Genomic DNA, 25,793 nt, shown 5'->3' with positions numbered 1-25,793 from the left:
CCCCAGACATCCCCCAAGACCTCACCCCCCCCCCCCCCAAACCACCTCCCTCTCACCCCGAGTGGGCAGAGTGTGCTCTGGAATCCCATGATCGGGACAGTTGCCAAACCATAATGCAGGGATTCCCGACTTTTTCAGACACCTTGAAATACTGCCTTGCATACTCAAGGACATTAATAATGACCTGGATTGATAATTAATATTGCCCTGTCCGCATCTTGCTTTGTCATCGGTCAAGGATGAGGGCTCGAGGGGAAGGCAAAAATAAGTCATCACATTATACATGCCACGACAGAGCAGTGCTTGACCATGTACTCCGAAGGCGACAGACTTTGCTGCTTTAATGAAACACTGTATGCATTATATATTTTAACAAGGAATGCGAGTACGGGGACATGGAGTCCCAGCGACTTTGCCACTCCACTTAAGAGTCTCGACATGTAAAGTAAGCATTAGATAATAAAATAAACCAAAATAATCTGAAACTGAATATTGGAGCACATAATTACAGTAATATATCAAACATATATGAGAATGGCTTAATTAAATCATCCCTTCTGAGAGATGGGGAAACTAAGTACAGCCCTCCATTTACAGCTGTTTGGTGCCGGGTACCTGAATTATTATTTAACAGGGGGAAAGCATATTTATTGTGACCTACACTAAATTTTTATTCACAGCGATCAATCTGTATATTATTCATAAATGAGGAGAATTCTACGGCATGTTGCGGCATTCTTCAGCTGTCCAGAGCTGCATCAAATGCACTCCTTCAGCCTTTGTTTTCATCTCGAAGGCTCTTCACTCAAATTGTTCATCATCCTGATGGCAGGGCACTGTCTTGCTCTAGTCACTAGTGCAGCTGCATTCGATCTATCAAAAGTGCTGAGAGGTACAATGGAGAGGGCGAAAGAGGCCGAGGGCAAGAGGGAAAGACAGGGAAGTGACAGTAGCACAAGACCGGCCAGACCTCACGTATGGATATAATTCGTAGTTTCTCAATAATGAATTAAAAGAACAAGATGACGGGCTAATTACTCGCAGATGGATCACACTAATAAACAGGGCTGAGAGACGCATTACGTGTCTCCCTGGATGCAAGCACGGTAACACAGTGATAGAGCATAACTCTAAGCCTGAAGAAGAGAGAGAAAAAACAATCATTTTAATTATTTCAATTAGAATTCTTTCGGCAGCCCCCACCTCTTCTCCTCTCCTTTTTAGGGTCGAGCATGCGTTGCATGCGCTCGCGCATGCGTTTAGCAGGGAGACACTTTAGTATTTAGAAAAGGGCTCCGAGCCCTGTCAACTTCACGTCAGTGCTTTTTATTGGTTCGTGGGCTTCCCTAATAAAATCTTCTTGCTTTCATTAGTCGAAGGTACCCATTTGTCATGCCTTTTCCAGTGGCAAGCCCTCCTCGAGCGCAGCGACCAAGTACAGAAAACATGCGAGGCTCGCTGTTTTCCATCGGGCTCGTGGACTTTTTTTTTCTCTAATTTAGAGCGCGATCTCGCTTGGCAGAAGTCCAGCGCTTTACATACTTGAATTCACTTTTTCGGGTTGTGTACATAAATACACTTTTGCCCGACAGGTGAAAAGTCGGGTTAAAAGTTTACAATGTGATCAGCTCTAACATGAGCAAACGCGAGACCCGTCGCATTGTAAATGCTTGTTCCTTTTGTGAAGGACTTGCAAGCCAAACAGGACCTATTTGAGGCCCACAGCAGGCTAACACTGACCTTGGCACACTGACAAGAAGGCTTCCATAGCACTGTTGAATGATTAATTTTGCCGGGGGAGTGACTATTTATTAGTAATTCCGCATTGGAAGAGTAATGCAGAATTACAAAATTCCTCTGACTCTGCCCGCGGAATAAAAAATTCCGCCCACCCCATATATTTTCTAGCCATTACAAGCAATATGTATTATTTTGTACTGCACAATCTAATTATAACGCGGGATGGCCACTTCAACAACAGGGAATGATGCAAGCATGGAAATCTATGAAAGATCCAATTCTGAAGAACATTAATTTCACAAACAATCTCAAAATTCATAAAAACAATTATAAGTAAATTCAAAACTTGAAAAATATTGCTTAGAATCCTATACGCACAACACAATTGAACCTTATCCTTGGTGTAGGCAATCAAACCACCATTTGTACAATTTACATTGGGAGATTCTTTACTTCAATTGAAGTGAAGGTAATGTAGACCTAGCATATTGTTGCAGTGGCGATTCCGATCCTAAACAATGACTGTTTTCCAGTATTATTCCATAATCACAGGAATTAGGGCATTTATCATTTTAGTTGGTTCAGCCCATACGTGTGTATAGGGTGTGCACGGTAGCTATAAAGCTTGATCGCTGTTTATCAAATCAACGCTTTCTCTTCATACATAGAGATTAGTGCATTTGACCAAAGTGGTATTTCACGTGGCACATTTAAGACCTACTTACAATTTCAAGAAAATAAACAGACCTGGTTTTGCAAAGCTGCGGACCGATCTTAGAAACTCATTTTGAGGAGAAGTCAATTGATTTAAATTTGAGAATCCCCGTATTTCTGCTCCACTGCATATCCCCAATTTGTGTATACTTGGAATGGTTAAAACAGGTCAGTCAGTGGTCCCACTCCAAATTTATTAATTGGCTACTTGACTTGCTCATGTACCTTAATTGGTAAATCGAAGTCATACAAATTCAAAAACATAATTCACTTGCAATTTGGAATTATTTAGAAAAAACAATTTACTTTGTGTGTACAGAGTTTCCACAATCAGTCTTGCAGTCAGTATTATTTGGATCATGTTTTTCAGTGACTATATAAATTATATATATATATCACCAATAGCTTATTCTTGATACAATCCGTTCAACCCAATACAACAGTGGTGTTCACATACAGTAACAAGAACTAGCAAACCAACAGATCATAGCTTTAATGTGCTAATGCATACAAACAGAGGCATGCACAAATGCTCTTTGAATGCAATTGGCATTAAAGCCGGACAGGTTGGCTTTGCTCATGCTTTTTTGTTATGTGTATTCAGTGGGAGTATATAAATATGCAATTAGTGGCCATGAACCTATTAGCTAATGTAATGTAATAGTAGAGGTGACAGTGACAACAGATACTATTCACAAGGACTGTACTTTCCATTATTATGTAAAGGTGTCCATGCATTAATCCCCTCTAGAATGTCCTGATATGTACATACCGTGCCACTGAAAGATGTACATGTACCAATTAATACATTAGCCCTACTATAAATATGATATAAAAACAATTGCGGCTGACTCACATTGCATGTTATAATGACTTGATTGAGGAAATACTTGTAAGGCCTATTGAATTTGATTTTCTTTCTGCAGACATTTGAACCCTTGTGTCCTACCTCTCGATAAATGGCTTTGTTAACTACTATACATGGAAAAGCATGGCAGAAACCACTTATGCAGATCTGCAGAGAACTCTATGCTATCCTTTATCACTGTTGACAGAGAGAGAAAAAAATCATATGTCATACTTGGCATTTAGTAGCTGGAACAAGATGTGTGCAGCCCTGGTTAGCTGTAACCCACCAGGTAGCCAACCATTACTTCTTGTGGCTTTGGCAGGGAGCAGCAATATCTAGGTTCAGGAGTGGCCAGGCCCAGCTCCCAACCCATTGTTGGGTAAAACTCCATTTCACACGGCTGATTATTTGGATTCTAGTAAGGAATATCGAAGGCTCACAATATTGTGACCAATATATTGATAGACAAAATGATGCCTTATTCTTGGGGTGGCCCAGACTGTAGAATCTTTGTAAAAACTTCTGTCTTGGCCTCAACGGAGGGCAGTTGTAACTCTAGTAACCTCAGCTGCCACTACTACAGATGAGGTACTTTCTACCATTGGTGGCCTGTGTTGTAAGGCAAGGGAGCAGGGCGGGGTCAACTCCACCGGCATTTGGTAAATAGTCAAGGTATCAAGGTACAAGGCATCAGTAATATGGGCGAGAAGAAGCCATCCCTCTCACTATTATAATCATTATTTACGGTGTACCCTGTTCTGACAATGTGTCAGGAACTGAGTGTTAGAGTTGAACTCTTAGGCAATATGCCCCAAAGCCTTTATATACACTCAAACCCCAGGGAGACCTACCAAAGGGGCTATGGTGGAGGACATCCAAGAGAGTCGAGAGGTGGTAGTATCCCATGCTCCACAGTCTCCATTCTTGTCTTTGCTGGACCCGGTCTGTGGTTTAGGGCCAGATGTAGAAAGCATTTTGCATGGCACAAACTGCAAAATTCCTATTTGTGACTCGCATCGCGATGCAGAATTGCTTTGTGACCGCGAAAGCGGTCGCAAAGCAATTCGCAGTTAACACCCACTTGAAGTGGGTGCTAACTCATTCGCAAAAGGGAAGGAGTCCCCATGGGACCCCTTCCCCTTTGTGAATGTCGCTAAAAATATTTTTTCAGATTCAGTGGACCACTGCCTACTCTGAAAAAACGAAACCAAATGGTTTCATTTTTTCTTTTGTATTGCAATTCGTTTTCCTTTAACAAAAAAAAAATAAACTGCTTTATTAAAAAGCAGTCACATACATGGTGGTCTGCTGTCTCCAGCAAGCCACCATCCCTGTGAGTGCAGGGAATCACAAGGGGGTCGCAAATTGCGACCCACCTCATTAATGTTAATGAGGTGGGTCTTTGCGACCCCCTTGCCATTCGCAGAAGGTGTCTGAGTCACCATTCTGCATATGGTGCCAATTTCCGAGTCGCAAAATCTATTCTACCTACATCTGGCCCTAAGTGTTACAAAGGCAAGTGCAGCCCTGAAACATGAAAAAGTACCAGTAGCCCATCATCAGCTTTGACACATGGAATCCGGGATAGGAGATGCACTTGGTCAAAGATGGATAACATACAGAAAACTGACGGCAAGAGAAGCAATGTAAGAAGTGAACATCACAATCACAAGAAATGTGTAATACAAGACAGGAAACGTTGAATAAAACAAGTCAGTTATTGGTCTTAACCACCTGGAATATCCAAGTAAGGAATAGCAAACTTTACAAACTATAACGCCTTATTGTGGATAAGTCTCATACTTTATGAGATCCTATAGAAAGATAGGATAGTGGAATTAATAACATAAAATAATAACATCAATGCTCTGCAAAGCAATCTGGAACAAGCTAGACCAGTGGTTCCCAACCTGTGGTCCAGGGACCCCTGGGGGTCCATGATGCCCCTTCAGGGGGTCCGCTACAGTTTAGAAAATTAAATAATATTAACAGATTAGGCCCCCAGCTTTCAGTAATGACGCAATAGAGGGTCCCCGGATTCCAATAATGATTCAGTGGGGGTCTCGGGTCCCAGCAATGATAATTTGGGGGTCCACAGAAGTGAAAAGATTGGCAACCACTGAGCTAGACTAACATTTTACCAGTGACGGATAATAAGGAGGCCATTTACATTTTTATTTTAAAACTGCTGTATGTTTTCTATTCAAAATAATATCTAAATTACAGACTTGTATTACAGTTCACAGCAATCCGGAGCCCTCGGAGCAGTGGTCATAGAGGGCAAACAACAAATATACACACATGGACACTGTTCAGATGTCATTGGTTAGCCTATTTACCTCACGTATTTTGAGATCTTCAATAGTTTTCAATGCATTTTCAAGGTCTGCATGTTTCTCTTTGTATGCTGTTTGTAATGTTGTAAATTGGGATCTGAAATATAAAATGTAATTAAAAGCAAAACATCTTTGTAAATTTGCATCATCTCACACAAACTACAATTTAAATACTATTCAGTTTGCTAGAACAAGTTGCTTACTTATCAGTAACTTTTGACTGCCATTAAAAAAACAATGTTATTGTGAGTAAACATAAAATGATGGACAATGTCAGCCCATATTTCAGATAGCAACAAGAGAGAAAAATTGTAATGCTGGGGAACATTTGGAAGCAGGAGAGAGCAAACAGACATACACTGACTCCAATTCATAGCCAGAAATCAATTAAAGCTGTACTGCTTAATTCAATAAGACTTACACATTCACAGCCCCCTTTAGCTGGCTAACCTACTAATTAAAAGGACTGAGAAGTTGAGACACATTCCTACTGGAAATCCCCACGTTCAAGACCACACTTGCCCACAAGCAATCCTCTCTAGAGCTAGCACCTCATGATGGAACTCTCAAACTCCCAAACTCTATACGAATACCTCTCTCGCCATCTTCAGGAAGCATCCTAGTACCCACCTTTTCAAACAATTTCTGAATAGCTCTTTTAAAAAAACTCTTTCCTATCCTATTCCCTAAACCAACTATATTTAGACGGCCATTTAGGATGATTCCATATCTCTTGCAGGATATCCTTCCTAACATCTTGTGCTAGATCAATCCTATTTCCCTTTGCATATTTTTGTTACATTATATTTTCTTGACTCGCATTTACAAATCAGCTTTTAAAACACAGTCAAAAGCTTTAGCCCCCACCATGTACACGATGCAGATGTTTTCCAAACTCCTCATTTATAGTCTTTCTTTTACAAAACATTAATATCACAGATCTAACTCCCCTTGTCCTTTCATCCACGATTCAAACATATTTTAACAGTTTTAACGCTCTCAATTTACGTGGTGTAAAACAGCTAAACTCTAGAGAGATGTGCTATTAACAGGTTTACATTTTTTGAAAATTTTCTTTCAGTGTGAGTGAGGTCATGAGTCAGTCTCTCATTAACCAAAATCTTCCATAGCTTGTGAAACTCCTATGTGGTGTTTCAGGGCTCCTCTTTTGCAAGTGCTCAGCAGTTAACATCTTTGCTGCTTATAACATCTGTCTCACTAGAAGCCTATCTGACTCATACATGCATTCCAGTTCCTGATGGGGGAAGTCCCAGCCGAGCCACCGCTGAATCAGCCAGTTTAGAGAAATCTATGACTCCCTTAATGCAGCTCAAAATGTTCTTTCAGAATATCTTGAAGCCTGGACAGTCTTACCACACATGTAGGAACAAACCAATGTCTTCTATGCAACTCCACCATATATTGGCGATGATTGCCATTATCTGGTAAACCTTCAGTAACGCTTTTTCTGGTGGATACTATAACTGCGGATGCCTCTCTATTAGTATGTACTCAAGTGCCCAACAGGATTTGGCCAATTTTTCAGCATAGCTCCTGAGCCCTGGTAAGCACATCATGCAGCTCTGCGTGTACCTTGTTCTACCCCAGAGGTGGTGGTTGGAACAGCACATAAGCACCACCGAAGCGCACAGAGATTAGATTCCTCTTTATACCACGAGCTCCCTCAGATGTGGAGTCCAAAAAACAATTATATGCACCAGTGTATAACTCTCTAGTTTGAGAACTTTTACCTAGAAAAGAAGCCATTCCACAGACTGTAGAGATGAGAGGATGGTGCGTAATGTACTGTTAGGTAGAGTATCCAGATTTATGGATTAAATATCAAAGCAGTATCTTCCCAGGTGTTGGGTTTGTGGGATGATTCAGACCAAAAAGTCCTGCAGGACTGAATGGCCAAACTGCCCTTCCTGTCAGACCAGGCTATCAAAGCAGTAGTGTTTCGAAAACATGCACTCTCATGCAAACATTGCAGCTTGCCTAACAAATATCCAAGACAGGGACTCTTTATGCTAAAGCAGCGGTAGCACCCTTGGCTCTGATGGAATAGACCCCACAGTCCTTTTGAAGGCTGCTTCTTGGCCAGCGTGTAGCATATCTTAATGCAGATGACTATGCACCAGGAAAAAGTACTTTTCTGCACTACCATGCCTTTCTCTGCCCAAAACAACCCCACAAAGAACTAATCGTCTACCTGATGGTCTTTGGTGCAATCAATGTAAAAACACAGTGCTCTTTTGGGGTCCAAATGATATAAGTCTCATCATCTTTCGGGAGGTGACATTGAGCAAACAATATCAGAAGCATGATAGACTGTCAGACATGGAAAAGGGGTGGGGATCACAATCTCTGGTAGAGAGGCTGCTCTAGTCCTCAACACTAGGTTGTCCTGAGGGAAGGTGGTGGACGGTGGCTAGCCTGAAAGATCCCGATGCTCACTTACGCAATAAGCTGAACTTTTCACAACAAGAAAGAAATCAGGAAGTGTAGAGGGCAGCTGTGCATCGGCTTAATAGGGGTGCATATATCCAAAAAGTAAGGACCAAATTAAGATCACACTGTGGCATCACCAAGGGAGTAGGAGGAAACATATGAAGTAAACCTTTAAGGAATCACAAGAGGTAACTTGAACAAGGACAGCTGGTCTGGTAACACAAAAGGCAGAAAGGGTGACAAATAACCTTTAACAGTGCTCACTGCAAGTCTTTGTCAGGCCAAAGACTAAACAAACAGTTCTGTATTGAAGGTGCCACATCAAGCCACAAATCTGTCCCAGTATCCAGTGTAAATACCCTTAGTTGAAGGATACCTGGCCATGAAGATAACATTCATGACTTCAGGAAGGAAACCAAATTTAGTTAACTGCTGCTACTTAGTCTCCACTAATGGAGGTGTAGATTGCACTTGCATGGGTGCAAAACCCTGCCGTGCAGGGCAGGACCTTCTCAAGGCCACAGCCTGATTCATGGGCTGATGCTCATTCCCTGAAGTTCCGGGTACCACACTTGTCTGGCCCCATCCAAGGCCACTAGGATGACTTGGTTGTTCTTGATCTTATTTAAAACTTGGGACATGAAAGAAGGCGCTAGGGAGGCATATTGGAGTCCTGCGTTCCACTCTAGGAAGAATACATCTCTGAGAGAAAGCCTTCTTGGGAACTCCCAAGACCCTCTCCGCCTTGTTAGTTTCAACAACACATGGTGTTGGTGTTGTCAATGGGCACCTAAATTAGTCCCTGCTTGATGGAGAGCAGGAAGGCTTTCAACACCAAGTGAACGGCTCACAATTCCAACAGGTGCGATGTGGAAAAGGATCTCTGCTGGAGACCTGAGTCCTCTGATCTCCACCTCTCCCAGTTGACCTCCTCAAACCAGCAGTGATACATTTGTCAGTACATACAGTTCTGGGTGGCTAGGAAGAGAGGTCTTCCAGTGGTCTAACTGCAGTTGTTCAGCCGTCACTGCAGATGTTTTGCAGTCGCTTCCGAAACCTAGATGGAGTCCAACAGATTTCCCACTGAGACTTCAGATCCCGCTGCAGAACTCTCATGCACCATCTGGCAAGGTCGATGAGCAGGAAGAGGAGGCCAATAGGCCTAGAAGTCGGTAAGTCACCCTCACCAAAACCAAGGACTGAGGGTCAGTGGGATTACAGCCTGAACATCGTAAACCCTATCTGTGGGGAATATCGATAACACACCGTATCCAGGATGGCTCAGATGAAAGGGAGCTTCTGCGAAGGAGTCAGATGTACTTAAGCACGCTGATAGTGAGCCCCAACAATGTGACGGGGATTGCTGGCATCTGGGGGTGTTCCACAACTGACTGTGGCAAGCCTGCATTCAACAGACAGATGTCGAGGTAGGGGGAGATGGGTATACCTGCCCTCTGAAGTTATATTGCAACCACTGCTATCACCTTTGTGAACACCCAAGAGAAGTACTGCAAGCTGAAAATGCACCTGTCCCACCTTGAACCTCAAGTAGCACCAATGGGCTTGGAAAAAGGTGTCCTGCAGGTTCCATGCTACCATCCAATCTCTTGGATCAAGGGCAGAGAGAACCTGGGCCTGCGTGAGCATCTTGAATTTGTCCTCCTGCAGGTCAGAAATCTAAAAGGGAATGAAGGCCTCCCCTCTTTTTCGGCACTAGGTTATGCTGGAAGTAGTCTCAATTTCCAAGGCCGGGACCTCTCTCTGGCTCTTTTTGACAAAACAGCCTGAATTTCCTGCAGCAAAATAGACAAGTGCACCTCCGAAAGACTCTCTGATGAGGGTGGAAGATTTGATGGGCTGGAAAGGAACAGCAAGTATTTCCCCACTTGAATATTTGCACAACCCACCTTTTAAATGTTATTGTTAAGATACAGAAATGCCGAACTATTGATGGCTCTATATCTTATTTATTTTACCAACATAGCACAGCAGATACGGCTCCCTCACAGCTACATCTCTCTGCCACCATCAACCGCCGTTCTCCTCCTCTTGTTGCTATTGACACCCCCAGAGTCTCAGGTGGAATGGACAGAACACTTGGTTCCTTGAACGGAAGCCCATAAGAGTTATGGCCTGCTACCCTCGAAAATATGACTAATTCTGCATGGGGTCTGTGTGCCGCTGAGGGCAAATTAAAGCAGCTTGGAGACTGCTGACTGAGGGGGCAGAGGACTGGAACGTTCATTGTCCCTGCAGCCCTGGATTCCTAACCCTGAAAGGACTAGAATGTCTAAATCCTACGTTGGTAGGCCTTGGCATTGCCTGTCTGCCAAACCCTTGATGATGCCCTGAAAGGGGTGAAACTGCTGGGGATACTGTCTTGCAAGAGGGGAGAGTCAGAGGGAGGGCTCTGCTTTCTCTGATGTGCTCTAGTGCGGGATCTCCAAATAGGTGAGACCTGTCAAAACGCATATCAATAAGTGATTGCCAGATGTCACCCAAGAAGCCCATGGATCTCATACATGTGTGTTGTTGAGGCACCACCCTAGTCCCAACTGCTCTGCCTAAGCAATTCATAGTGTCCAGTCCTGTTGTTATGACATCTGACTGCATCCTTGCCACACCTGAATATTTTGCACCAGGTTGGCAGGAAATTCCCCAGGGACTGCTGACAAGATCTCTTTAATCATGTCCCATAATGGGAGGGAATATTACCCCTTATTACCCAGCAAGCAGCTCAATTCTCTTCAACTCTCTTTCTGGGAGGGTTGTTGTAAATGAATTGGGATTAATCCTGTTAGCAGAAGTCTAAACTACCAGGCTCTCAGGAGTAGAGCACTGTGTTAGGAAAGCACCGCCACTAGGAACACATCTGTGTTGTCGTGCTACATGTCTATTCACAGGTGAGTTTTAGCCCAGGTACCCCTTAGTAAGGGCTTTGTTAAATGGCAGCATGGACAAGGTGTGCCCAGGCTGCAAAACTTTATTGAGGACATTGGTTTTCACCCCAGATGCCAACTGTATGACCAGGACTTCAGCTGCTCGTCTGATAACTACAGAAAATGAGGCAACCCTTTTCCACTTAAGGGCCAGGAGGTTAACCCAGCGCCATGTCCGGAGCAGTGTCCAATCCACTTGCCTCTTGTAGATCCAAATAGAAGTTATCATGATTATATTGCAGGGAAAATTCATCCCATGATCTCCATTGTCACCAAAAGTTGATTGGTTTTGGTCAAAATCCAATTCAAAAAGTTTCTGGAACACTGAAGGGCAGCTCCTAGGTAAAAATGCTGCTTTGTCTGAATTAGAATGAAATGTGAATGGGCATGTTGGAATTGTTCCAGGACATGACCTTGGTTAAGGTTAAGGTTAAGGTTGAGATGGATTCGGTCTGAACTCAGACAGGACAATAGGATCAGATTCCACCAACATCAGGGCTGATGTTGACATAGCAGAAATAGGTGTGAATTATAGTTGCAGACCTAGACGTGGCTCTGGAGGTGGAGCAGACCCTGAAGCAAGATGAGGAGGTACAGATACCACAGAGGATGGATCCCCTGGCTGTAACCTGACAGACTCCTCTGCAGGTCCGTGTGGTCCAAAGGCAAGGCAGATGGAGGCGGAAGAGTGCCACAGATAGAAAGCCCCAATATGCTGTTAAGTTGCCAAGGCCCCAGAAAATAAGGGTCATTGAGATCAACTATGCAATTTTGCTTTGTAGCAGGGGACTAAGGGACTCCTTGAAATACTCACAACTTCTGAACAGGATGGCGGGACGGGGACAACCCTTGCTTGGCCTTCTTATGCTTCTTCTTGAGCTTCAATGAAGACCTGTCTCAGAAGTGGCTCCAACACGGAGAACGAGTCCATACCTTTTACTTCATGTTCATGCGGGAGTAGAGTTTACACAATTTCCTGTGGTGTTCGGTGATGTACAAGCGAGGCTTCGGGATAGCGTATTGCCAGGGTTACATAAGGGCACACTCCTTGCATAACTTGGAGTCATGGCCCAAACACAAACTCCAGCTTGCTTGCAATCATCCCTACAATGTTTATACCCTGTAGTTTTAGGAGGAAACAGGTTCCTCTGAACATTGATAAAACTCGCCAACTGACAAGAAAATGTTAGTAACTGAAGCTGAATCCACAAACAAAGCCACATAAAAAAGAATCTTCTACCGGTGCCTAAGGGCTATGCTAATAACTCTTTTGGATTCAGTCTTACTCTGGGGGATATTTTAAGGGTCAGGAGTATTGAGGAGTATGTGGTTAGAAGGATCAATCAGAAGCAATATTTCAGAGGTCATGTTTTAATTGTACAATATTTTATATGTGGATTTCCTACAAAGGATATTGCTATGTGTTTTGGGGGTGACTCGCCATAATTACAGTGGCATAGTGCTCTTGGTGGAGGGCATACTAGAGCTGGGACGGGACAATCTTCAATGGTGTCAATCATAAATTGACCTATTTCTCTCTTAAATTGTATGATCTGTATTATTCCCCTGCTCATAGACTTGGAGGAAACTTTCTGAAGGTATGCTTTACACAAAGGTAGTAAAAAGATAGTTCTGATTTTTTCATCATTCACTTTGTTTAATGCTCTAATTATCATTAAAACAATTGTGTGCCATTTTCTCCACACTAGAGAAGTATATTATAAATACCTGTTGGTACTAAATTGGTGTGATCCTTGACTTCTCAGAACCACAGTTTGCCCCCATACCCTAAATAACCCTGCCAGGGTCTACATCATGTCCAGCCTTTTATTTGGGAATAGTAATACATGGTTAGTCTCACTAAAAAGTAATTCTACCAGAATGCTTTGTGCAATATCTTGTGGGAATTAATTAGGTTTGGAGTATTAGAGAGCATTATAATCTGTTATACCTTTCGGGCCAGATGTATCATTCTTCACAATAGCGATTACCTAATTGCAATCTTTAGCGAATCGCAATTAAGTAATCACTATTGGAATGTATGAAACTCCAGACATTTCATACTGTGATTCTCAAGGGCTCACAAATGGACCTACTTCATTAATATTCATGAGGTAGGTCGCAATTTGTGAGCCATTGCGAATGGCTACAATCACAGATATGGTGGCCTGCTGGGCTCAGCAGACCACCATGTCTGTGATTGTTTTTCAATAAAGCAATCTTTTTAAAAAAAAATTAAATGCAGCCAGTTTCCCTTAAAGGAAAATGGGATGCGTTTAAAAATGAAAATGAAAGGTTTTCTTTTCATTTTTTAAGAGCAGGCAGTGGTCCGTGGGACCACTGCCTACTCTTAAAAAAGGTTTTCACATGCATTCACAAAGGGGAATGGGTTACCACCTACTTGAAGTAGGTGGTAACTGCGATTATTTTGCGACCGCATTCACGGTCACAAAACAATCATACATACATCTGCGATTCGGTATTAGGAAGGGGCGCTTTTGACACTCCCCTTCCTAATTCCGAATCGGTATGTAGTCACAAATCCAATTTGCGATTCAGTAACCAGTTACTGAATTGCAAATTGGACTTGTTACATACCAAAACGCATTTTTGCGATCGCAAACGGCCTGTTGGGCTGTTTGCAATCGCAAACATTTTTGATACATCTGGCCCTTCATTCTGTACTTATTCCATTTCTTTCAGTAGATAGGGCAGGGGTTAATGAACAGCACTCCCTAGTTCCTTAAAGCTGGGTGCCTACCCTTAAACTATTAAGGACCTTTACTATGTCATCCAACTTCAAAGTAGTTTCAATTACACAGCATTACACTTACTCCAAAGCTAACAGATCTCACTTATGTCGCTTGAAAGTTCCATGTCAAGCCTCCCAATTGCCGAACACCAGTTCTTCTCCAGATGATCTCTCTGACAATCCTTGTGGCACCCACAGCATAGCTGCAGAAGTGACAGTCCTAGTGTTCAATTGTCTGAAGATCCTGTTAGTGACCTTTCTTTGTGATTACCCAGTGTCTCATGGGAGGTACAGAGGCTTGTGGTTTTAAAGCACTCTCTTGAAAGTCTTTACACATTTTTCATCCATTTCCAAATTATATCTAGTCATTCAAATTTGGACAGTACAATGGCTGTATATTTCCAAGGCTGTGTCCAGCAAATAAGCTTGGTACCTACATAGGTCCTCCTGCTACATGTACCCCATCAGTAGAAATCCTGAGAAACAGACAGTCTAGCACACTCATCCACAGACTCAGCATTACAGGGAATGGATAAAGGTACTCTCTCGCTAGGCTCTTTCCTCTGTCCAGCTTGAATTATCCTGTCATGCCAGTACCATTGCAGGACACTGAGTCTATTTAACTATGCCCGATTGTGGACATCTCAGTGGGCCACAATTTATCCTAACTGGGAAGAGGTTATTGTTGAGACTGCTACTACTAAGTCTTTCATGTTCTCACTTATATGCTGCCATAAGGTGAAAGAGGATAAGTTCATTAGTTCCAATCCCGGCAGCATTTTACTTGATGGCAGGGAGTAATACCAATTCATCACCTCTTTTTTTCAACTTCTGGTGACTCCCACATGCATCCAGGACATCATAGCAGGTGCATAGTATGGAGCACATTATCAAAACCCCAGGATGAAGGCAACCACCATGAAGGTGGCAAGTTAAATCAGCTGAAATTGTCATTTCAATTCAAAATCATTCACACCAGGAAGGGGATGAAAGTATCAGTAAGACAAAGCTGTAGGTGTATTTTAATTTTGAAACAATTTTGGGAAACATCCATTTGCTACCTTCTTTGTCTCTTGATGGGACAAAAAAGTCCTCTGCATGGTAAAGATGGGTACTCCTGCCCTACTGTAATGTTTGGATCCCTAAAGCTGTCATAGGCGAATGCAGATCATGTGTGTGCGCCATGACATAGGCCTGTCTTATGGATTGTGGTCTTGTTGGACTTGGAGGGGTGCCCAGACCGCTACCCTCACAGTGATGGAAGGCTACACCTTCAACAGGAGCCAAGCAGCACAAATGCAATTGTGGCAGTATACTGTGTAGTAATCAGTAGTAGTGAACAGGACATTTTTCCTGTGCCACTGGAGAGTAATCCTGGCCCCCTGATATACCTCCATAGAAAAACTGTTGTCCAGAGATTTTAATTTTTTATTTGTGTTTTTGGGTCATTAAAGAAGTAATTTAGCTTGGGTAGACATCGATTGTTTCTGGACTATATTTTTAAAAATGGCAGATGTGGTGCAGTGATGATCTAATATTTCAGGAACCATGAGACCTATATACTTAATTTTGGTGTCAAAATATAGGTTTTGGGCGTCAAGTAGTCTGACAGCGACAGAAAAAATTCCTCAGAGCAACGCTTCTGTCATTTTCCAGCTATAATTGAGGAAGAAGAGACATATATAGAAATTAAACAAATAATTATCGTTTTTAATCCTTGTATGTACACAAATGAATCTTTATGATCTGAATATAAAAAAAAATGTTTATCACTTCTGTTGTAGACACATTTTCATAGTTCACTTTATTTATTTGTTTCAGCAGTTGCTCATGGTACATTTGCAGAATGATGAACATATGAGAACAGCATATCAACAGGGACATGTTTTTGTACCACAAGTTTTGCAAGTACATGTATGTGTAAGTTCTGTGAGAAGAGGCTTTAGAAATGTAGCTTTTAGCACCCCATCAATATCTTCCCAACCAAATTCACAGAGATCTTTCTTACCTATGCATGATCCAAAACATTTACACATCTTCTGATCAAGTAGACAGCTATTTTAAGGTGTCCACACAGAATATGCTGTCGGTTGAAGATCACTTTGGGGGACTGATCTCTTGAACTCAATGTACTGAAGATTGTCCAATGTCTAACAGTCAGAACTCGTTTTCCACGCACGCACAAGGTATTGTTCTACGTCTTTAAAGTCACATTCTTCTTCTGTCTCAGCAAATCCCTTTTAGAAGCTTCACAGGTTCAGCAGCTAAAGCTCAAAGCTTTGCTCATAGTGTCATCACCCGTAAGAATATGTGCCTTGATAAGAACACTGGGCATCTCTGGGTCAAATGTCTTGTACAGAATATGTTTTGCCTGTTTCATAATGTATCCATAACTCTGACAATCCTTGACTTATGAACATTGCAATAAATTTAAGTAGCACAATAACAACATCTGTGTCATTTGACAGTACAATGACTTGATTGGAACCATTTCAAAAAGCCCACTCAACATGTGGCACAACACGAACGTTAGCTTCCTCCAATAAGCTGTTAGGTTCTTGAAGAATATCGCCCGTACCTTTTGAATATATGTTTGCAGGCACCAGCTTCTCATTGACAATTATTCCACTTGCTTTAACTGGCAATTCAGTGTTCATGGAAGCATCAGTAATGTTTTGGCGAATCAACATCTCCAACTTCATTTTGTTCGATGCTGATGACCAGAATGTATCACGTTGCACAGGTATAGGTGTCAAATGTTTGATGCAAGCAAGGTAAATTGTTCCACTTGTAGACATTTGTCTGATACTCACACATTCTTGGACAGATGGTTCAAGATAACTGTCAAAGAAAATGTGCAGTTCTTGCAAGGTGCACATTGACTTTGATATCTGTAGAACAGTTTGAACGACCTCTCCAAAGTTTTGCATGGATGAAATCTTGACCATTCGCAATTGTGACATATAGTCAACAACAACACCAGTTTTCAATGAGGACATCTTTTCGAATTGAAATTCTTCAGGTGAAAGTTTTTTTTTATAGCTCTTGTACGAGTTTGTGCCTCACTGCTTTGGTTGCAGCATCTGCCTCAAATGATGCGTTTGTTGGAAAAAGATCATGCAACAGAATGTCCTTGATAAATTCACCTCTTCCTTTTGCTACATCCATCTCTCTAGGTGCTTGCGAAGGTTGTTTTATTGTAACCTGTTTTCTAGTGGCTGGTTGAATGAAACTCTTACTATGGCAGTTAAAGTGTGTAAGCTTAGCTTTAGTGATTATGTCAAACAGCTTTTTCTCTTTCAATACAAATCTCTCCTCCTTCAGTTCTGAATATACTTTTGATCCTTCTTTCAGGACATCTAGCAGACGTGTCTTTATATCGTTATACACATATTGTTTTGTCAGGAAGTTGTGTAGTCACACAGGCTAATTCATTTCAAAGGGGTTTCCTTGCTGTTGCATGAAACGATGAAGGCTGTCACTATGTTTATTAAAACATTCCCCTCTCTTTCCCACATGTTCGTGTGAGGAACAGTTTCAAGATCATCCATTAATTTTGAATTTGTCATCTCTCTGAAACACTGCAAATAGAAAGGTATACTAGCTGCCATTAGAATGGCAAACTAGCTGCCATTGAGCAACATATTCACTTTTACGTGACTGACCAACTATGCCTTTGGAACTTTTCTGTGATCTCTTGATCATCTGATTCAGTTTCATATCTGGAGTTACGGCACTGAACCTTTCCTCTCTGTCTTCCACCACAAAATGTTTTTAGATGGATTTTCTATAGAGGTATGGTTTTGTCACCTCTAGCTTCTTCACTTTCTCCAAACACCAGGTCCAATATCTCAGGAAGTTTATGCAATCAAATTCACAAAACACAGTAATCAGTTACTCCACAGTCTTCACATGCAGCTCCCAATCACCTTCCCGATCAGCACGTACCAATTTTTCATCAGGGCTATCATGTGTAAAACATTTCCCAAGTACTTGCAAATTTATGATTTTTCTTCACATTCTTTGATAAACTCTCTGCTTGGTTTTCAGGTTTTCTGATTTTGAACTAAGTGTAATGAACATTGCCTGCCTTTTAATGTTGTCTTTTCAATGAAGTGCACACTGTGCCTTGATCATTTCATTCCAACACAATGTTTCTATAGCCTCAGATATGATGAGCATACCTTGTAATGAATTATCATAATGAGTTCAGCTCAATACTGACTGGACAGTTTTGCTTCCAGATATTTCAGCTTCAATAAGTGCATTGACTATACCACATTTGCTGAGACAACTTCCTGCACACCGCAACACAACTTTTGTCATGTGGAAAACGCCCATCATTGGGTAAAGAGCATCATTTTCAACTGGACTGCTCATTAAAGTTTCAGTTACAATAGGGCCCAACCTTCTTCAAAGGGATAGTATTCTGGGAGATCAGAACATGAATTCCAGCCCACAGAGGAACTGGCTTTTCTTCATCTTTCAGTAAGCACCAAATAAACAATATGATAAAGTCAGTTAAATCAGCTTTGCGGATTGCAGCATCAGGTAGAAAAAGATCAATATCCTCGACCACTTTGAAACTTTCTGGTAGATTGGGACGTGATGATGGCTTGTAGTGATTTTGCACACGTTGGCAAGGCAGTTGGGTTATAAGTTTGCAGCTTTGTTTGTTTATGCCTACAGCTGACACAGCTTGTTTTCCAGCAGCTACTTCATTGGTACAGTCTTGAAAAGGCACAATGGCAGTATCATGTGTGTTGGATAGTCCAGAGAAAAAAAGAGCTGTCACACAGGCTCAGTCATTTCAAGGGGATTCCTTGAAGTTACATGAAATAAAGAAAGCAATTCCTTTGGAGTTTTGAGTTTTCGAATTTGAATCAACGGAAAACCGGAAACAAAAACAATATTAAAATAAATTACCAATATGACGGCTAAAACACATTATTACAGAGCGCCCATTTTGGAAAATGGCAGAAGGGTTGCTTTGAGGACTTATATTCTGTTTCGATAAGACTACTTGACCCCGAAAACCTATGTTTTGACACCAAAATGATGTTTATAGGTCTCATGGTTCCTGAAATATTACGTCATTACTGCAATACATCCACCATTTTAAAAAAATGTCATTCAAGCCCAGACTCTCCTTATGCGATCGCCCTCACTACGGCGGCACCTCCTGGCAAACAGGGCTGTGATTTCGTCCGTCACAAATTCCTGCACACCTCACATCACCCTTTAATGTACTGCATTTTTATTCTTGTCCTCATGAAGCCTAATGATCCCAAAGTCACTGTTACTCAAATATGAAGATCGAAGACATGCAATAGCAGAATTGAGACAATGGCAGAAAAGATAGTTAATTGTTCTCCGAAAAGTAGATTAGTGAGCAATGACACTCAAAATTCTCCACTGTAGAAAATCCCATTTATTGTCCACAATCAAGTCACACCAGTCCCTCATTCCATAGGCAAAGTGGCTCAATCTTTGAAAAATAGAGCTAGAAATACAATTCTTCAGACCACTCACAGAAATAATACATTGTAATGTGACTCAGGACGGTGTTGCTGTTTTCCAAATGCACACCACAGTGAGAAACTGGAAAATTAACAAAGGTGAAGAGCAATGGATAAGCTCCGATAAAGTTACGCAACCTACGACCTGATGTACAAAGCCATAATGTGGTTGCAAGCCCCGAGATTCAGAAAATCACAGGGTTTGTAACTACAAAATGGCTTTTCAGCTATTTACCGAGCCCCTTTTGCCATTCAGAAAAGCATTTTCAAATCGTAAAAGGAGTTTTCCTTATTAGTCCCAATCGCAATCAGGAGTGGTTGTAAAAGGAGCATTCATTTCTAAATATCATTGGCAAGGGGATGTATCAATGGTTTGCAACCACAATTGGGGTTGCAAATCATTGAACAATTTTCAACTCCTCAAAGCAGGCAGTAACAGATCTGCAATAGGGACACTCTCTCCATTGGACGCCTACCTCTTTGGGAATAATGTTAGGTGACCTAAGTGGGAGCAGGCAGTAATCCAAGAGACTACTTCTTCCTTTCCCTAATGTCTTCCTTAATATGGTACGTATATTTTGTTAAAGAAGCTTTGGTTCTTTTAAGAAACATGAGCTATTTTAAAAAACAAGTTCCCTTTACAGAATCCAACACAGGGATGTGGGGCCTGCTGTTCGTTCTTTCCTTTGCAGTCATTCACAAGGGGTTTCAAATAGTGACCTGCCTAATTAATATTCCTTAGTCAGGTTGTTCAACTTCTGTGACCCTGTGAAACTGGAGATGTTCTGATATAACCCATGTCTATAGAGGTTGCACTACAAAATCAGAAACAGGATGCAAATAGTTGATGTGCAATTTGCAACCATTGTTTGCAAAATGTCTCTTTGTACATCCAACTCCTAGGAACCAGTTTGCAAACTGCATTTGGTAGTACTAAAGCAATACTAATCATGTACTACAAAATGTAATTCACTAACCTACATGCAGACCTCATTCACCTCCACTCCTATCATTTCTATGTGAAAACCTCCAGGCACACAGGTATGTGGGATGGACATGGGGAAGGGCTGAAAAATGCAGAATACTTACTTCTTAATGGGAGGAGTTTAGAAAGGGACATGCAAATAGAAAAAAAACCCCACAAAAGAGTAAGCCCTTTGCTAATAACAAACAACACTTCTAATGTTACCACAGCCCAAAAGATACCACAACACGAGACAGTCCACAGACCCATTCAAAGTAGATCCCAGCCTTCAGTTCATTTTTAAATGACCATAGGGACACATTTATCTTCTAAAGGTATATAAGGCTGTGCTTATTTTACAATATTATCATCAGGCTGCATACCATAGGGCCTGATCATAAGCAGTGCTTAGTCAGATTTATGACCCAGGCTGGGGCACAGAGGTGAAGAACTGAAGCACTGAGTTATTTAACTCTTAAATAAAAGTCTGTGTCAAGTCAATATTGGACAGTGAGAACAAAAGCATGTTTCTGCATGCTTTTAAATGGGAGAAAATTAAAATGAAAAGTTACCTTAATAATTAAGTTAACTCTTCATTTTAATTTTCTCCCATTTTAAAGTGTCACATTTACAAACAGCAGGCCCCCTGCTCCCAGTGGCCAGTAGACATTGAATATTTATAACAGAAAACTCCTTTTTTTTTTTATACACAGTAGAAAAATACTTCTATGAAACACTAAGGCCTTCATTATGAGTGTGGAGGTCTCAAGACCGCCACACTTGCGATGGCGGTCGCACTGCCGCAGACAGGGTGGTCCGACCGCCCCATTATGATCCTGGTGGAGCAGTCACGGTCAACAGCCAACACTGGCAGGCTGCAGCCAGCCTGCGGCATGTCGGTCCCGATGGTTGTAATCCGCCATGGAAACGCTACAAGCAGCGCTGCCCTGGGGATTACGAGTCCCCATCCACCAGCCTTACCATGGCAGTAAACAAAAAAAAGTGGGGCATGTCAGGAGCAAGTGTACCTGTGATCTGACTGAAAGAAAAAAATAACTGAAGAGATCAACAGGTAGGCTGCATTCTGGAACTCCACTTCCAAGGAGCATGAACATTATAAAGATCTCTATGCTCTGGCCGTCTTTGAAATGTGTTCTGTGGTCATCCAAACACTTTTTCTACTCTTAAATAAAAGCCACTTTTGGAGAAAATCAATATATTGACAATGCATTTGTGAGATAGTTGGACATAATTTCAAAAATACAATGGCGTATAAACTGATCACAGAAAGAACATTTGTGAACATCTCATATTCTTATTACTTATACACTTTTCTGCAGGGGTTCCTTGAAAGCTGATTGCCAATATACAATGTGCTGACTGAAAGGTGCGGGACGTGGGTCACATAGCTAAATAAGGGGTAACTCACATTTGATGTTCCATTTTTACTTGCTCCATTTTGATTTCTGACTTCATGCTTTCGACCTGAAGTTCCAACTTTTTATTGGCATATTGAAGTTGCTGCTTCTCCTCACAATCCGCTTCCGTTTCAGAAACTCTTCTGTCAAGCTGCTGACACCTGAAACAAATAATAAATATATGAACCTTTGATCAAGGTCGGAAAAGACATGCTTGTTTCTCTTGTATTTGTGGCCACGTTTTTTAACGCGTCATTTAAAAAAAATGTTTCTCTATTTAAACCAGAGCATGTCTGCTGGGTTAGATCCAAAAGCTCTTTTTTTTTTTATCTTACCAACATTCTCTACACCAGGCACTGCCCATAAAAAAAGGATTATAACCCTGCAGAACTACAAAACAAAAGAAATGTAATAGCTTCCTGGGACAGGGAGCAATGGAATGGCCCCCTAATCTGTTTTAAGACAAGTTTGTGCCTAGACATCTTGGTGATCCTCTGCCTTCGTAACACACTCATGTGCACTAGTAAAGGAGTACATGAGCTTAAAGTGGATGAGAAGTATAGTCACCCAGTGATCTCCCAAAGGATTATGAAGTGCCATATCCACAATTCAGATAATGATATGGACTGGTGAGCTATATGGGAAGCATTACTTACCATCTAACTACCCGTTTTTAGCTTTTAGTGCTGTAGATTCACATGCCCTGTATTTTGATGTCATCTAGTCTTAGGCGCAGACCTTTTCAACTAATGTTTGTTCGAAGAAAGTTTTGGACAGGAGATCAATTGTGATATGGCCCTTTGCCCACAATTCACCAGGACAAAGACTATACCTCAGATTTTTCTTCCCCAGTGGGGGAATAATGTTAGAGTGTTGTAGTGAAGGAACATAGAATACGTGCGCTGTACACTCTGAAGGGATACCTATAGGAAGTATTTTGGTTCACTGTTCACTTTCAGGAAGGAAGGAAGGTGCATGTGAATCTACAGCTCTACAAGCTATGAGGAGATATTTACAGGATAAGTAAAAATTTTCATGTATAGCTGTAGACATGCATGCTCTTCATAGACTGTAAATTGGTACCTCCCATAAGTAGGGAATAGTGAGCAGATGATACAGAAGTTAGGAACAAAGGGCCAGATGTAGCAATGTCCAATTTGGCGAATCGGAAATTGATAGTCGGTGCGACTCGCAATTTCCGAGTCACAAAATCGGATGCAGAACGGTGTCTCAGACACCGTCTGCGAATCGCTATGGGGTCGCAAAGACCCACCTCATTATTTTTAATGAGGTGGGTCGCATTTTGCGACCCCATAGCGATTCCCTGCACTCACAGGGATGGTGGCCTGCTGGAGACAGCAGACCTCCACGTCTGTGACTGCTTTTTAAATAAAGCAGTTTTTTTTGTTTGTATTGCAGCAAGTTTTCTTTAAAGGAAAACGAGTTGCAATACAAAAAAAATAACGAAACCATTTGGTTTCGTTTTTTCAGAGCAGGCAGTGGTCCATTGGACCACTGCTTGCTCTGAAAAAACATTTATGGCAACATTCTCAAATGGAAGGGTGTCCCATGGGGACCCCTTCCCTTTTGCAAATTGGTTACCACCAGTGTGGCACTGGTGGTAACTGCAAATTGCTTTGCGACCGCGTTCACAAAGCAATTTAGCATTGCGATGGGAGTCGCAAATAGGAAGGGTGCACCCCTTCCTATTTGCGAGTCACATTCACATTTTGCGAGTCGGTACCGACTCGCAAAATGTGAATGAGCATCGCGATGCGTGTTTTGCATGGCGCAAACTGCTACCTACATCTGGCCCAAAGTTCTTAAAACTGTTTGGTCAAACAAAGAACCCTAACAGGCCTGTATATCCACGCAGTAGTGCTTAGTGAACATGTGTATTTTTTATCAAGAGGCCGCTCAACTGATGTCTGGAGTGGGCATATTCACTAAGAAAGTCACAGTAGCTGCTTTCTTGAGTGTGGAATGCACTGTATGTACTACATGTAAAATATATGCTTAGCATGACAGGTCTCGATACATCTAACAATTCAATGCCTCCCTAAGAAATAGAGCGAAATAGAGTGAGGTTTTACACAAACAACATACAGTTGTTTTGTGGATGGCCTTTGTTCCATCAATATATAACATTAATGCTCTCTTGACAACAAGTGTATGTAAGGCCCTCTTTGTCACAGTTTGGGTGTGGTAAGAATATGGACAAATCTATAGTTTTGTTTACATGGGAAGAGGAAGCCACCTTAGGAAGCAACTTGGAGTTTGATCTCAAAACCACTAGGCATTTATGTGTTGCCCCAAACAGTAGTGACTAAATCTTTTCAATCTGCAGCATGGCGTGCATGAACTATTGGTCTATGTGCCCCCCAGGGTTTGCATATTCCCCTTTGGGAGTTTAAGGCAACAAAATTCTAAGACCCCTCCCCCCCGGTGCCAAATTACCAAATACAACTGTCCGAACTCTGGATGTCTGAACAGACCCTTGTGCTGCTGAGTCTGGAAGTCTGGGCCCAGCTGTAGCCTATCTTGAGGATGCACTGATATTTCGAGCAGGATTGGGGCCAAGGTTGCCACACTCACTGGTGACACTAGAATGAGGATGGTCCATATTTGTCACATTTTCCTCATACAATATAGGATCATAGGCAGTGAAGGAAAAGTATAGACAAATATCACTGACCAATCAATTCACAGTGCACTGTCTATGGACTGTGGGAGTGGGAATATCTGGAGACAAGTCTTTGGCATTTTGGGTTTTGCACAGTAGTAACAACATCGATTGCTGGAGTGCCCCACCTGTGAAAGTACTGCAGAAGTACCCATTTGTTGATGCATCATACTTAAAAGGTCTGTAAAATTGTTGCCCATGCGCAGGAGATGTTCCACTAGGAGAAGAACCTGATTTAAAATGGCCAACTACTAAATTAGTTCTGACAGCTTGCACAAGTCCCCATGTGCCTTTTGGATGCAATACCTTGCTTCCATGTACGTCTTTAGCATGACTGTTCTGCCTCAAATGATTACAGAATCCTCTGAGTGCCAATCTGACTACTGTCATCTCCAGGAAATTAATGTTATAACCCTGTTGCTCCTCCATTCAGGCACCCTGAACAGTCATGTGGATGAGATGTGCTGCTGCCCTGATGAGTGAGTGAGTATAGGAAAGGAGCCTTTTTCTAGCCTTGTTGCCCCCACTTTTGGCCTGTTTGTGAGTATATGTCAGGGTATTTTTACTGTCTCACTGGGATCCTGCTAGCCAGGGCCCAGTGCTCATAGTGAAAACCCTATGTTGTCAGTATGTTTGATATGTGTCACTGGGATCATGCTAGCCAGGACCCCAGTACTCATAGGTTTGTGGCATATATTTGTTCCCTGTGTGGTGCCTAACTGTATCACTGAGGCTCTGCTAACCAGAACCTCAGTGTTTATGCTCTCTCTCTGCTTTTAAAATTGTCACTGCAGGCTAGTGACTAATTTTACCAATTCTGATTAGCACACTGGAACACCCTTATAACTCCCTAGTATATGGTACCTAGGTACCCAGGGTATTGGGGTTTCAGGAGATCCCTATGGGCTGCAGCATTTTTTTTGCCACCCATATGGAGCTCAGACAATTCTTACACAGGACTGCCACTGCAGCCTGAGTGAAATAACGTCCACGTTATTTCACAGCCATTTTACACTGCACATAAGTAACTTATAAGTCACCTATATGTCTAACCCTCACTTGGTGAAGGTTAGGTGCAAAGTTACTTAGTTTGTGGGCACCCTGGCACTAGCCAAGGTGCCCCCACATTGTTCACGGCAAATTCCCTGTTCTTTGTGAGTGCGGGAACACCATTACACGCGTGCACTAAATATAGGTCAAGACCTATATTTAGTGTCACCATGGTAACTCCGAACATGGCCATGTAACATGTCTAGGATCATGGAATTGTCCCCCCAATACCATTCTGGTACTGGGGGTACAATTCCATGCATCCCCGCGTCTCCAGCACAGAGCCTGGGTACTGCCAAACTAACTTTCAGGGGTCTCTACTGCAGCTGCTGCCAACCCCTCAGACAGGCTTCTGCCTCCCTGGGGCCTGGGCAGCC

At 42.1% G+C, this 25,793-nt stretch overlaps 1 protein-coding gene across 3 annotated transcripts in view; it reads right to left on the bottom strand.

Moving 5' to 3' along the window:
• OPTN (optineurin) overlaps positions 1-25,793 on the bottom strand; it is a 309,738-nt gene that overhangs the window by 108,813 nt on the left and 175,132 nt on the right. For all 3 annotated transcript variants that reach the window (XM_069228672.1, XM_069228671.1, XM_069228673.1), the window contains 2 exons: positions 21,695-21,844; positions 5,644-5,737 (listed from right to left, as the gene is read on the bottom strand). In XM_069228672.1, coding sequence (XP_069084773.1) covers positions 5,644-5,737; positions 21,695-21,844 — 244 coding nt within the window. The remainder of the gene's footprint in view (positions 1-5,643; positions 5,738-21,694; positions 21,845-25,793) is intronic.

This window comes from Pleurodeles waltl, chromosome 4_1 (genome assembly GCF_031143425.1).
Source record: "Pleurodeles waltl isolate 20211129_DDA chromosome 4_1, aPleWal1.hap1.20221129, whole genome shotgun sequence".
In the NCBI taxonomy this organism is placed as follows: domain Eukaryota; kingdom Metazoa; phylum Chordata; class Amphibia; order Caudata; family Salamandridae; genus Pleurodeles; species Pleurodeles waltl.
This window is presented reverse-complemented; position numbering and strand designations above follow the sequence as displayed.